General features: G+C 43.8%; 1 protein-coding gene across 3 annotated transcripts in view; it reads left to right on the forward strand.

The window, feature by feature from the left end:
- The first annotated feature begins 235 nt into the window (after positions 1-235).
- Positions 236-15,188, forward strand: part of SNX31 (sorting nexin 31) — an 82,808-nt gene continuing 67,855 nt past the window's right edge. Inside the window, exons 1-3 of one of the 3 annotated variants that reach the window (XM_061439271.1) lie at positions 236-729; positions 822-896; positions 11,694-11,808. In XM_061439271.1, coding sequence (XP_061295255.1) covers positions 670-729; positions 822-896; positions 11,694-11,808 — 250 coding nt within the window. In that variant the 5' untranslated portion in view covers positions 236-669. Of the gene's footprint in view, positions 730-821; positions 897-11,693; positions 11,809-15,188 lie in introns of those variants that run through there. The other 2 variants (XM_061439270.1, XM_061439272.1) reach the window with 2 other exon arrangements.

A 15,188-nucleotide genomic window follows, 5' to 3' on the forward strand; every position in this document is an offset into this window, starting at 1 on the left:
TCTGCTGGCCACAGAGATCAGAATGCGGCCCGGGAGCCCACACATGGAGAAGACGGGGTTCTCTTGGGCTGTGCACCCCCCACCGCCTAACGCCCAGCAAGGAGCCTGAGATGCCGGGTGGGGTGGGGAGTAGTTAGTGAGTTACACAGTTGACAGGTGCACACGACATCCATGCTGCCGGAGCAACTATTTGTAACTTTCGTGGGTCCAAGGAACCCTCTGAAAGTCTGATGAAACCCAGGACCTTCTCAGAAGAATTCCATCGCCCCACCCATCCATGCACATTCTCCCCTAAAGAGCCCCCGGGAGTCCACAGACCCCACGGTGAAGCCTCTGGCCCAAGACGGGCACTGGCACTTTCTAGCGTCTATCTTGAATTCCGTTCCTGGCCCCGCGGAGCACCTGAAGCCCCGCCTGGGGCGCAGACTGGCTGTGGGGCGTGGACGGTGGCCTCACTTCGCCTCCTTCCGTTCCGGGGACCCGAGTGGTCCAGTCGGAGCGGGGCGGGGACCAGGAGGCGGGCCGCACCTGAGGACACCCGAGGCGAGCGGACCGCGGGACCCGCCGCTGCACCCACCGCCGCGGGACTCAGAGCCGAGGACCGCGCCGCCGCCGCAGCCGCGGGCCGGGTTCCCAGCGCCGCCCCGGGCCGCCGCCAGAGCCAGGAAGATGCATTTCTGCATCCCGGTGTCCCAGCAGCGGCCCGACGCGCTGGGGGGCCGCTACGTAGTGCGTCAGGGGGCTCGGGGTGAGACTGGGCAGGGACAAGGCGGGGGTTCACCTCACTCGGCTGATTCGAACTCTGATGTCTCTGTTTGCAGCTGTATTCCGTGTACCTGGACGGGTTTCTGTTCTGCAAGGTGCGTTACAGCCAGCTGCATCGTTGGAACGAACAGGTGAGAGGACCCAGGCGGGTCCCAGCCCACCCACCCGACTCCAGTGTGGCCCGTGGGCTCTGGGTGCTTGACCCTGACAAGACACTGCACTTCCTGAGGGCTTTGGGCTCCTAATCCGAGTCGTGGTAACTGGTTAATCGTGAATTGCTTGGCATATAGCTCAATGAATACATGTTACCTGGTCTAATCACCTAGGGCTGTGAGGTGAGGTGGGGTGCCATAGGTAATTAATTATCCAACCCACCCCAGCCCGGTGACCCCCACCAGCCCAACCTGGGCTCCATTTCAATCCCAGTTGTTTTCCCAAGACAATGTCCTTGTGCAAAATGAGCAAACCAAGTCTAGATCAAGGTGTAGTCTCCAGTCTCTGGTATGTGAGTATTGGGCTTCCCTGGTGGCTCAGATGGCAAAGAATCTGCCTGTGATGCAGGAGACCCAGGTTCAATCCCTGGGTTGAGAACATCCCATGGAGAAGGGAATGGCAACCCATACCAGTATTCTTGCCTGGAGATTTCCATGGACAGAGGAGCCTAGCGGGCTACAATCTATGGGGTTGCAAAGAGTTGGACACAACTGAGTGACTAACACTTTCTTTCTCCTAGAGTTTAATTTTCCCCCCTTTGAAAAGGTGTGTCTCTATTTTTGTTTTCAAAGGAAGGTATTCATAGGCTTCAAATATGGGCAGACTGGAAAGCCAGGAAACAGAGGAATTATTAAATTAGAAGGCCATTTTCCACTCTAGTTTCTCACTCTGGTGTCCTGATGACACTTTCTTCCAGCATGCAGATTGATTTATTAACCAGGTCTAATGGGTTTTGTTTTCCTAACAAGGAAGTGTTGCAAATCATCAAAGTGGGTTAGAGGAGTACATGGAAGTTTGGAAATGAACTTCACCTTTCCCCCACCTTCATGCAGTTTTTGTTGGTTTTTTTAAGATTTTGTATCCAATTATAAAGAACACATACCTAAAGTTAGAAAGAAAAAAGGAAAAAGAAAAAAGCTTGCCTCGGCAATAGATATTAACATTTTGGGGAGAGTCCTTTCAGATAATCTCTGGTTTCTAGTGAGTAAATAGATCATATTTCTTTAAGACCGTTTTCTGTTGATGGACAGCTCAGTTCCATTATTACACTATTATAAAATCTTCACTGAAGTGAGCCTTCTCCCTCATACATTCCAGTGTGTTGGAAAAGTCCATTTTCAAGGTATGACTAAGTTTCTCTGGATTCAGGGAAAACAGGTGTAATGTGGTTGTGACTTTTTGTGGTCATTTTTGAATTGCTAGCACTTAACACAGTGTCTGTGACCCAGTAGGTCCTCAGGAATGACTGTCAGGGGCTGAATAAAAAGGGCATGGATTCAGACTTTTGAAGGATGACAAGCTACTTGTGACTGAAACCTGCCTGGGGAGTTGAGAGGACTACAGATGGGGAACTCAAAGGAAGAGACAGTATGGTTGGTTTAGGCAGTTGTAGGATGAACATGAGGATGAACTCCCACCCTCATCTGCCTCCCTGCATGTGAGGTCATGATGGGGAGGTGGCCATCACAGGTAAAAAGCAGGAGTCGGCAGAGAGGAGAAGGGAGAGATGGACTGACCACTTCCTGGCTGGACACCTCACCTCTTCTCTGACCTTCCATTTTTTCCTCAGAAATGATCAGGTAGGTGGTTGTGGGTGTCAACTTCACAAGGCTCTTGTGAAGCTTCGAATCCAGGTGTTCAGAGAACCTGACGCGTAGTTTATGTGCTCGGTAAATATTTGCTGACGCAGAGGCTTGTCAAGCCCTCCTTAACCGACTCAGAAAAATGCTTGTTTTCAGAAAAATTCAGACTTATCAAATCCTAGCAGGCCCTGAAGCAGAAACATAAAGCCAGTTCTTCTGATCTCCACAAAGATCTGCCTTTTGTAGAGTATACAATGGATACTGATGAATATTTTGTACTTGTTTTTCAAAATTCTAAAGTGAGGATTTCTTTAGCCATTTTCCAACCATCTTACATGTATCATTGTTTCCCTTTTCTGTAGGAACAGTTCCTTTTAAATAAACTACTTAGATCTTAGGAGGTGGCTATTGGTATTATTAATTTAGAACAATAACTAACAGTTACTCTGTGCTAAGGTTGGTGCCAAGAGCTTTATATGTAATATTGTGTTTAATTTTTATAACAGTCTTATGAGCTAGGATTATAATTAGCCCCATTTAACAGATGAGAAAACTGAGGTACACCTTGCCCAGGGTCATACCACTCCAAGTGTTGGAGCCTAGATTTGATCTTTGGAACCTGCTCTAACCATTTTGTGGTTCATTATCAAAGTTGGCAAAACATCAGAAAAACAGACTATCAGAAAAACAACTGCATCCTAAGCTAACATTTTTTTTTTACTTTATTTAAGCATAGTATAATAAAATTCCCCAATTGTATGTGTCTAGTGTGATGAACTATCAGATCAGATCAGTCGTTCAGTCATGTCTGACTCTTTGCGACCCCATGAATCACAGCACGCCAGGCCTCCCTGTCCATCACCATCTCCTGGAGTTCACTCAGACTCACGTCCATCGAGTTAGTGATGCCATCCAGCCATCTCATCCTCTGTCGTCTCCTTCTCCTCCTTCCCCCAATCCCTCCCAGCATCAGAGTCTTTTCCAATGAGTCAACTCTTTGCATGAGGTGGCCAAAATACTGGAGCTTCAGCTTCAGCATCATTCCTTCCAAATATATTTAATCTACTGCCACCATAATCAAGACAGAGAACAATTCCCACACTCATAATGTTTCCTTGTCCCCTTTGCTCTTGATCCCTTCCCTCTACCTCAAGTCCCAGACAACAAGATCTGCTTTCTGTCCTTAGAGTTCCTGGCATAAGATTTTATTCCACCTGCCCAAGAAGCCCCTATAAGGTTGGCATTGCAATCATTATCATTACTCCCATTTTATAGATGAAAAGTCCAAGTAAGTTTGCTAGATTTAGCAAATAAAAATATAGGATCCTCAGTTAAATGTGAATTTCAGATAAATAACAAATACTTGTCTAGTATTAGTTCCGTCGCTCAGTCATGTTCGACTCTTTGCAACCCCATGAACCGAAGCATGCCAGGCCTCCCATCACCAGCTCCCGGAGTCAACCCAAACCCTTGTCCATCGAGTCGGTGATGCCATCCAACTATCTCATCCTCTGTCGTCCCCTTCTCCTCCTGCCCTCAATCTTTCCCAGCATCAGGGTCTTTTCCAATGAGTCAGTTCCTCACATCAGGTGGCCAAAGTATTGGAGTTTCAGCTTCAGCATCAGTCCTTCCAATGAACACCCAGGACTGATCTCCTTTAGATCAGTTGGATCTAAAGGATCTGGTTGGATCTCCTTGCAGTCCAAGGAACTCTCAAGAGTCTTCTCCAACACCACAGTTCAAAAGCATCAATTCTTTGGCGCTCAGCTTTCTTTATGGTTCAACTCTCACATCCATACATGACCACTGGAAAAACCATAGCCTCGACTAGACAGACATTTGTTGGCAAAGTACTAGAATATTTCCTGCAATATTTGAGATACTCTTAACTGGGCATCCTCTATTTTATCTGGCAACCCTAAGTCAGAGACCAAAAGGTTGGCTGACTTCCCCCAGCCTCTTCTCAGCAGTTTTTATTCTTCCTACTCCATGGAAGATGTGAAATGGCTAAGAATTCTTAATCTGATTTAATATTAATACTGAGCACAATAAAAAATGAGACAATATAAAGTAAGTCCCCATCTGTGTTTATGAATGTGTGTGTCCTGTGTCTGTTTGGTGAGTAGAAGTTTATTTCCAATTGATTTGGAAGTTCTGCATCACAATAGAACAGAAATTTCATCTTAATAGGCTTAACTGATTACTCATTTACTTAAGAATATTTACTAAGTACCTATTAAATGGCAAGCACTATGTTAAATTAAGTGAAGACTCTGACTTTTAGCACATGTGTTTTTTGGATTTACGAATTTGATTTCTATTTTGTATATTGATGGAGTGGAAGTCTCTCAGTTATGTCAGACTCTTTGTGACACCGTGGATGGTAGCCCTCCAAGCTCCTCTATCTGTGGAATTCTCCAGCAAGAATACCGGAGTGGGTAACCATTCCCTTCTCCAGGGGATCTTCCCAACCCAGGGATCAAACCCAGGTCTCCTGCATTGCAGGCAGATTCCTTATCATCTGAGCCACCAGGGAAGCCCTCTGCAATTGAGAAGGAGAACCTGACTGAGGTGATGTGGCCCCTGCCCCTTCTATGGGAGGCTAATGTGTATACGACTGACCTGAGGAATGATGGTTGTGTTTCCCAGAGGTCAACTGTGACCCGTGATCTCTGAAGTCATGGCCGGCAGCCCAGTTCCCACGGAGGCTCTCAAGTTCTGGCAGCTTCCCTTCCACTGCTGAGTGTTATCCGTCTCTCTGCCACGGGAACTCCCTGACCTGACTGCTTTCTGTGCCTCTAAATGAATAAAATCGGTTTGATCTACGCCCTTGCCTGTACCACCTCCCTCAAGGGGAGTTAAATCTGTGAAAGAAACCTTTAACTGGCTCATTTTGGCCATCCTGTGTAAATGAGGCTGGACTCTGTGGCAAGGATGCTTGCCTCTTTGGAAATGCCCTGCTGGCATCAGTCATAGCAATGCTGACGAGCCTTGCAAAGGATCCTCCGTGCGAGAGGAGGGTTCCGCACTGGTTCAGTCTTCTTCCCTGCCAGGTGCTGACTCAGTCTGGCTCCTACCTGCTATTTCTTCTCCCTGACTTAGACCGTCTGTTCTCATGAGCTGGCCGGTTGCCACTCCCTGGCTCACTTCCCCCTCCTGAGAAGGCCTCTGCCTGCTGGGCCATGGGTTAGAGACCAGCCTTTCTCAAGGGTCACCTCGAGCTCCACCTCCTCTGGAAGTCCCCCTTAATTGCACAAGACGCCTTTCTCTGATTCCTCTGCCACTCTGTGTTTAGACCTTGTTGCTTTCCCCTTCTTTGTGTGAAGATTTTGTTTCCCTCTTTATTTAGTTGAGAAGCCCACATGCTTAAATGAAGGAATGAATGAAGGCTGTAGGCATAGCGTATCCAGCACAGAATCCTGTTTTAGGAGAGGCCCAATAGAGATTTGATGGAGGAGGAGGATGGGAGGGAAAGAGGGCAAGGAGAAAGAAAAAGTGGTGAAAAGACTGTGTCCAAGTTCTGCTGCTCATTGATCTTGGTTTAAGTCACTTCAGCTGCCTGAGTTACTCATTGTCAACTAACCTTGTTGTCCAGGTGGGAGGATGTGGTCAGATTGCCCTCATTATCAAGGTGGGAGGGTGACAGGGTTCATGGCCATGATGATTGCCTACTTCACAGGACTGTACTGAGGAAGAAATGGGAAAACACACAAGACTGATGTTCTTTGGTACAAAATCCCACAGTCCAGGTTGATTTGAGCTTGTGACCCATTATCTGGACAATCTGAGATTTTTAATACAAGGGGCCTTGGAAGGTGGGATGACTGAGTCAACATCGGAAACAGAGGCTATCAAGAGGACAGTGTTGTGACTGTAATTCCACTCGTCCCAGGTCACCACCAAGGGATAGAAATAGGGGGATGCAAGTGCATATGGCATCTCCAGATAAAAGGTCACAGCTCAAATCAACCTGGACTGTGGGATTTTGTACCAAAGAACATCAGTCTTGTGTATTTTCCCATTTCTTCCTCAATACAGTCCTGTGAAGTAGATGATCATCATGGCCATGCACCCTGTCATCCTCCCACCTTGATAACGAAGGCAATCTGATCACATCCTCCCACCTTGACATCAAGCTTCATTTGGCCAGTAGAGTTCTGTTCATGTTAAGACGCAGAACTGTGCAATGGAGAAATTGGAGTAGGAGACTGTGCTGGAATTTAAAAAAATAATGTTACCTGAACATGATTTTTCAAAGCAAGCAAACAAAAACACCTCTTACTGAAGGAACACAAGAGGTGCATTTTCCTTCTGATCTCTTGAAACAGTTTTTGAATGTTGGGGCTAACTCTGCTGCTGCTAAGTTGCTTCAATCTGTCTGACTCTTAGCGACCCCATGGACTGCAGCCCACCAGGCTCCTCTGCCCATGGGATTTTCCAGGCAAGAGTACTGGAGTGGGTTGCCATTGCCGTCTCCGGGGGCCAACTCTAATAACAGATAATTCTCAGTATGCAAGTGCTTTTAATAGGTAAACTATGTACTATTTGAGACTGTATTTTGGTAGAGTTGAAGAACTTGTGCGGTTGTGATTGACCTTTGGTGGACTTTACTGCTCAGTTTGTTGTGTTTATCTTCCCCCTTAGACCAGTGCTTGAGAAAGGAGGGGAAAGATTCCTTGAGAAGTCAGCTCTGGTTGTAAAACCTGCTGGGAGAGCTTTGGCTCTGGGGTGGGTATTAGGACCTTAATCCTTGTTGACTTTTCGTCCAGCTCTTGGCTGTAGGGCTCCTCCCAAATCTCCCCTGGATAACCCAGATAGCCCTGCTGGTTCAAGGATACTGCGATTCCCACCCATTTGGGAGCATCTGTGATGTTTATGTGGAGAAGGCAGTGGCAACCCACTCCAGTCATCTTGCCTGGAAAATCCCATGGACCGAGAAGCCTGGGTGGGCTACAGTCCATGGGGTCCCACAGAGTTGGAGACGACTAAAAGTGACCTAACACAATGAACCTGTATTGATGCAGAATTACAAACTATAGTCTATCATTTATTCTAACTTTGGTCTTTACTGAATGTCCTTCTGTTCCAAGGCCACATCCAGGCCCCACATTAAACTGTCATGTCACTTTAGGCTCCTCTTGACTGTGACCGCTTCTCAGGCTTTCCTCTTGTTCATGATTTTGACAGTTTTGAGGAGTATCCGGCAGGTAGTTTGTGGAATGTCCCTCTGTTGGACTTGGTCTGATGTTTTTCAGATGAGCAGACTGGGTTTATGGTTTTGAGAGAAAGACCCTGGGGGACAAGTGCTTCTAATCACATCTTGTCTGGGGCAGTTGCTATCGATCTAACATTTTTGATATTGCCCTTGGTCACCTGGCTGAGGGAGTGCTGGTCAGGTTTCTCCACATAAGGTTACTTCTTTCCCTGCCTTTCCACACTGTGCTCCTAGGAGGGAGGTCACCATGCACAGACCACACTTAAAGACTGAGGATTTATGTTCCATCTCCTTGTGGCATGAAGTATCTACATACATTATTTGGGATTCTTCTGCACCAGGATTTGTCTATTCTCTCTGATTTATTTATTTAGTCAATAATTTATAGCTGGGCTAAAAATTATTATAGACTCCTGGATATAATACTCCTGGAGTGGACTCCTAGATATTTACTTTATACTTCAGGCTGTACTTCAATTAGACTTTATTTTATTGTTCAAATTGTTCCAGCTTGGCCTGTGGGAGCTCTTTCTGTTTGTTCCTGTTTCTTTGACATACCCTTATTTGACTTTTGTTTGCTTTACACACTTTCTTATTTTCTGGCACTATAAGATTCCCCAGACTCATCTTTTCTTTTTTTTTTTGGCCCCACTGTGTAGCTGGTGGGATTTTTGTTCCCCGACCAGGGATCAAACCCACACCGTCTGCATTGGAGGCATAGAGTCTTAACCACTGGACCTTAGGGAAGTCCCAGTCCCAGACTCATCTTGTGTATTTCCTGCCTCAGTCCTAGAATCAACCATTTCTTCATGGAGTCCTAGTTGCTTTTATTGGAGAATAACATTAGAAACCAATATCTGGCACTAGATGTGTTCTCCACTGCCGCAGTGTCGTTGCTTTTAGGCCCTCTCAGCTTAAAGAGCAAGAAAACATATGTGCATATGTGCATGTCTATAAATAAATACCTCTGCGTGTAGCCATCGGTGTCTAAATTAAGTTAAACGTGAGTTCATACCGATGTCTTCAACGGTAACCCATCACCACCTGGCTCACTCTAGCCTGTTCCCTTATCTGAAAACTCTCATTACAACAGTGAGAAACCACTCACGCCACCTGCCACCTGTTGACTTGATTGTTCCATTCTGTGGGCACATATAGAGGTACCAGAATGGTTAACCTGTATCCACGTAGGAGACAATTTTATCAGCTGGAGCTCAGTGCTTCTGTACAGCTGCTCTTGCCTTTAATTTTACAGACTCATTTGCAGAGTGACTTGGGTCAGCACCTTTTCCCTCATTCCCTTCACTCCAGTTGATTCATGTATGTATAATATAGTTAAATTGTTTACTCACATTCTGCATTCCTTTCTGGGTTTCCCCCCACTTCCCAAATGATTCTTTAAAAATTTGCACACATTAAAGTTGTGTTGTAAAGTTCAGTAGGTTTGGCAAATGCCTAGTATTCTGTACCATAGTATCATACAGACCAGTTTCACCCTGAAAGGTTCCACAGGCTTCACCAGTTCAACACCGCCCTTTTCCAAGCTCCTGGTGACCATGGATGTTTTCACTCTCTCTATCATTTTGCTTTTCCCCCAAGAATATCATATCATTGAAGTCATAGAGTGTGTTTTTTCAGATTGACTTTTTATTTATCAATGTGTATCTCAGTTTCCTCCATGTCTTTTTGTGGCTTGACAACTCATTTCTTTTTATCGCTGGGGAATATTCCATGGTAGGGATAGACCAGAGTTTGTTTATCCATTCACCTATTGAAGGAGATCTCGGTTGCTTTCAGGTTTTGGTGATTATGAGTAAAGCACCTCTAAATGTTTGTATGCTGTTTTTTTGTGGCCACAGTTTTCAAATCTGTTGGGTGAATAACTAGGAGTGTAGTTGCTGAATTATGTGGTAAAACTATGTTTACCTTGTAAGAAATTGCCAAAAGTTCTTCCAAAGTGGCTGTGCCATTTTATATTCTCTCCAGAATATAACTTGAATATTTTTAAATTGCAAAAATAAATGTTGGCATCAAATTTAGATTCCCTAGAAATCGAACGAACAACCTAGCAGACCAAACGAAATATAAGGGAGCTGTATCTTCCCTTCAGGTAGGCAGGTAATAACCTTTCTAAGTGTTAAATCAACACTATCCAATAGAAATTTATGTGCTGGTGGAAATGCTCTGTATCTTCTTTGTCCAGTTTGCTAGGAACTTGCCATGTTTCCAGTGGCTACTGAGTATTTGAAATGTGGTTAGTGAGATGGAGGAGTTGAATTTTAAATTTTAAGTTTAAATTTAAGTAGTCATGGGTGGCTAATGGACGTCTTAGCGGGTGGCCCAGAATTGGGATTTTGGCTCGTACTTGAGTGAGATAGGCTGCTATGAAGGATTTTGTGCAGGGCAGAGGAATGATCTGACTTACACTTTTAAGTAACTTAGATTCTGTATTAGGAATAGACGGAAGGGGAGCAAGGGCGGAGGCAGACAGATCTGTTAGAAAGTTACTGCAATAACCTGGAGCAAGAGATGACAGGGGTGTGGACAAGAGTGATGGCAGTGGGGGAGGAAGAAGTGGCCAGATTTGGGATCTATTTTGAAGTTAGGGCTGGTGCAAGGTAAATAGCCAAACACACACTATTTTTGACAAAGGTAATGGAATTTTAGTTCGTTCTTATTTGCAGTCTCATTTCTCTTAGATCTGCTCTCATTTTCTTTAAGCCAGTGAAATTTCCTGTTCCAGAGGTACCATGTTAAAATCTTACTGGTTTCCTTTCTTCTACTTTAAAAAGAATAATACGATGTCTTATTTTCAAGCTTTCACTGTAAATGTGAGTCTGGAATGAAGGTCATTTTTGATTACCTAATTTTAAAATTATTTTTGATGCATCCACTATGAGCTTGCATAAAGATAGTTTCCAACCTGGTCGTGGTCTTGGGTCATATATGGGTGGGGAAGAGGGAGGGGTCTGGCAGGGTTTCTATTGGGATCATATGTCAGCCTTGCAGGACTTTTAGAAACCAACATTGTCCACTAGCAGTAGAATGTGAGCCACATATGTAACACTGCAAAATTTTGTGTTAAAATTTTAACATGTTAAAAAAGATTTTAAAAGCAGGTGGAATTAATTTTAATGATATATTTTATTTAATCTGATACATCTAAAATATTATGATTTCAGTAGATAATAAACATAAAAAGTTATTGAGGAGGGTATGGCAACTCACACCTATATTCTTGCTTGGAGAATCTCACAGACAGGAGCCTGGCAGTCTACAGTCCAAAGAGTCAGACACGACTGAAGCTACTTAGCATACACATAGGAAAATGTTTTACATTGTCTTCCCTTTGTACGAAGTCTTCCCTTAAAACTAGAGTGTATTTTACACTTACCTCCCATCTCAGTTTGGACTAGCTGTGTTATCAGAGGCTACCAAATTAGACTGCACAACTCTGAGCATCTGCTGTTCTGTTCAAATTGGGTGGGTGTGGGGAGGGGGAATTAAATTCCTAACTCTCATCATTGATGTCACGAATACTATTGGGGAATGAATTAAAGGAATATTGTATGATGTGACTGATGGGCAGTTGTGTAAAAACAAATGAAAGATTAAAATATACCCCAAATCTACCAAACTCAGACTGGAGTTGTCAGTCTGAGATACGTCTAACAGTGTTCTAGAAACCTATACTATAATAAAATCCTCTTTAAGAAAATCAAGGTATCACCTCTTCTTCCTTTTGACCATCAGTGCAGTTCAGTCACTCAGTCGTGCCCGACTCTTTGTGACGATCAGGAAGTGTTAATTTTAGATAAAGTGCGGGAGAGAGACTTGCCCCAGGCGGAGGTTAGGTGTCTCACCAGCCTTGAACAGTAGGGGCTTCGCCTTAACCCTGTGTTTTCTGGATCTTTCAGCTGAAGCGGGTGTTTGGAAATTGCCTGCCACCCTTTCCACCAAAGTACTATCTTGCAATGACCACATCTATGGCTGATGAGAGAAGGGACCAGTTAGAACAATATTTACAAAATGGTATGTATTTGGATTTTTTAAAACAGATCTGTGGAAATGTGAAGGTTTATATCTGTCCTCAATGGCTCTTAGTATATTTACAGAATTGTGTAACCACCACCGTCATCGAATCTGAGAGCATTTTTACCACCCCAAAAGAAATTTTATACCTATTATCAGCCACTTCCTATTGCTCTCCCTTACCAGCCCTTGTCTTTATGCACTAATTTATGCCTTTATAAATTTGCCTGCTCTGGCTATTTCACATAAATGGAATCATACAATATGTGGTCTTTGTATTTGGTATAAAAATGCTTTGTTTAGAGTTACCCCTTCCCCACGTGCTCTGTGTTGGTTTTGATTGTAGAAGTCAAAGAAATGTCATTTGGATTAAGACTGAACAAAAGGATAAAATGATCTGTTTTTATGTGAAAGCTTTCAGGAGAGATCAGAAATGTTTACTGCCAGTGCTGGAGATGGCAGTTTCCTCTCTGGCTTCCCTAGGAGCAAAGCTGAGGCACCAGGAATGCTTGGAGGTCTGCTCTGGACCCATGAAGCTAGTGATACAGAGTCTTGGAGCATTGGTGGGCTTCTAAAAAGCCCTATATGCACAGCAAGATGAGCTCTCATAAGAGAGGACGGTGGGGAGAAATAGAATCATTGGCATTCAAACAGTTAAAAGTTTAAAAAGGGGAAATGGTATAGACATAAAATGTTCTAAAAATAAAACCTGGCCAAAGAGTTTAAAATGAAAGACATGTTCCCTTCCACCTCAGATTCTCATGCCTTTAAAATAAAATACTATTATTAATACAAGAGGCTTGTGTATTTCTCAGAAACCATCCTGTGTATTCTAGTGTGTGAGTACATCTTTGTTGGTTAAAGACAAATCGAAGCTTACTCTATGCATTTTTCTGTATATGAGTTTTGTTTTAAATTAATTAATTAGCTTGTTTTGGCTGCTCTGGGTCTTCATTGCTGCACATGGGCTTTCTTTAGTGGGGGCTGCTGTTCGTTGCGGTGCATGGGCGTCTCACCATGAGCGGGTCTCTTGTTGCAGAGCATGGGCTCTAGAACACGTGGGTTCAGGGGCTGCTGTTCTTGGCTCAGTAGTTGTGGCCCAAGGGCCCAGTGGCTCCACGGCATGTGGAATCCCCCCCGGGCCAGGGCCCGAACCCATGTCCCCTGTATTGGCAGGCAGATTTCTATTAGCTGCGCCGCCAGGGATGTCCTGAATCTGAGTTTTTAAAACTTTTTAGTCTTAAAGAATTTCTGACTTACAGAGAAGTTGCAAAATTAATGCAAAAATTTCTGTATATTCTACCCAGATTTCCCAGATGTTATCACTTTACTTTATTACTTTCTTCATTACTTTATTACTCTCTCTCACTTTCCCATGTCTGTGTTGGTGTTATGAATGTATGCATAATATATATTGTATATAATTTTTGAGACACTTGTTTTGCATATATAAACCACTTTATCGTTAAGTATATCTATGTGTATTTCCTGAGATCAAGGACATTCTCTTCAGTAACTAAAGTGTAGTTATAAAAATCGGGCAATTAACACTGATATAGTAATGCTATCTAGTATAGAGACTTTATTCAAACATCGCCAAATACCCCACTAATGTCCTTCATTACAAAAGAAAAAAACCTTTTTCTTCTGTATGTTGATTTTGCTCCTCTTAAAATATCAGTCTTACAGATCTTTCTTATTGTTGTTCAGTTGCTCAGTAGTGTCTGACTCTTTGCGACCCCATTGACTGAAGCATGCCAGGCTTCCCTGTCCATCACCATCTCCCAGAGCTTGCTCAAACTCATGTCAATTGAGTTGGTGATGCCATCCAACCATCTTGTCTTCTGTCGTCTCCTTCTCCTCCTGCCCTCAATCTTTCCCAGCATCAGGGTCTTTTTTAATGAGTCGGCTCTTCATATCAGGTGGCCAAAGTATTGGAGCTTCATCTTCAGCATCAGTCCTTCCAATGAATAAACAGGACTGATCTCCTTTAAGATTGACTGGTTTGATCTCCTTGTAGTCCAAGGGACTCTCAAGAGTCTTCTCCAACACTGCAGTTCAAAAGCATCAATTGTTCAACACTCAGCCTTCTTATACCAGGGCTTCCCTGGTGGCTCAGAGGTTAAAGCATCTGCTTGCAATGTGGGAGACCTGGGTTTGATCCCTAGGTCGGGAAGATCCCCTGGAGAAGAAAATGGCAACCCACTCCAGTATTCTTGCCTGAAGAATCCCATGGACAGAGGAGCCTAGTGGGCTACAGTCCACGGGGTCGCAAAAAGTCAGACGCGACTGAGTGACTTTACTCACTCACTCAGCCTTCTTTATGGTCCAGCTCTCACATCCATCCATGACTACTGGAAAAACCATGTCTTTGACTAGATGGATCTTTATTGGCAAAGTAATGTCTCTGATTTCTAATATGCTGCTTAGGTTTCTCATAGCTTTTCTTCCAAGGAGCAAGCATCTTTTGATTTCATGGCTGCAGTCACAATCTGCAGTGATTTTGGAGCCCAAGAAAATAAAATCTGTCACTGTTTTCATTGTTTCCCCATCTATTTGCCTTGAAGTGATGGGACTGTATGCCTTCATCTTAGTTTTTTGAATGTTGAGTTTTAAGCCAGTTTTTTCACTCTCCTCTTTCACCTTCATCAAGAGGCTCTTTAGTTCCTTTTCGTTTTCTTCCATAAGGGTGATATCATCTGAATATCTGAGGTTATTGATATTTCTCCCAGGAATCTTGATTTTAGTTTGTGCTTCATTCAGCCTGGCATTTCACATGATGTACTCTGCATACAAGTTAAACAAGTTAAACAGGCAGGGTGACAATATACAGCCTTGATGTACTCCTTTCCCAATTTGGAACCAGTCTGTTGCTCCATGTCCAGTTCTTACTGTTGCTTCTTGACCTGTATACAGGTTTCTCAGAAGGCAGGTAAGGTGGTCTGGTATTCCCATCTCTTTCAGAATTTTCTACAGTTTGTTATGATATGCTAAAGTCAAAGGCTTTAGCGTAGTCAATGAAGCAGATGTTTTTCTGGAACTCTCTTGCTTTTTCGATGATACAGTGAATGTTGGCAATTTGATCTTTGGTTCCTCTGCCTTTTCTAAATCCAGCTGTACATCTGGAAGTTTACGGTTCACATGCTGTTGAAACCTCGCTTGGAGAATTTTGAGCATTACTTTGCTATGAGTGCAATTGAGATGAGTGCAATTATGCGGTAGTTTGAGCATTCTTTGGCATTGCCTTTCTTTGGGATTGGAATGAAAACTGACCTTTTCCAGTCCTGTGGCCACTGCTGAGTTTTCCAGATGTGCTGGCATATTGAGTGCAACACTTTGACAGCACCATATTTTAGGATTTGAAAAAGCTCAACTGGAAT

Source organism: Bos javanicus, chromosome 14 (assembly GCF_032452875.1).
Source record: "Bos javanicus breed banteng chromosome 14, ARS-OSU_banteng_1.0, whole genome shotgun sequence".
NCBI classification, from domain to species: Eukaryota; Metazoa; Chordata; class Mammalia; order Artiodactyla; family Bovidae; genus Bos; species Bos javanicus.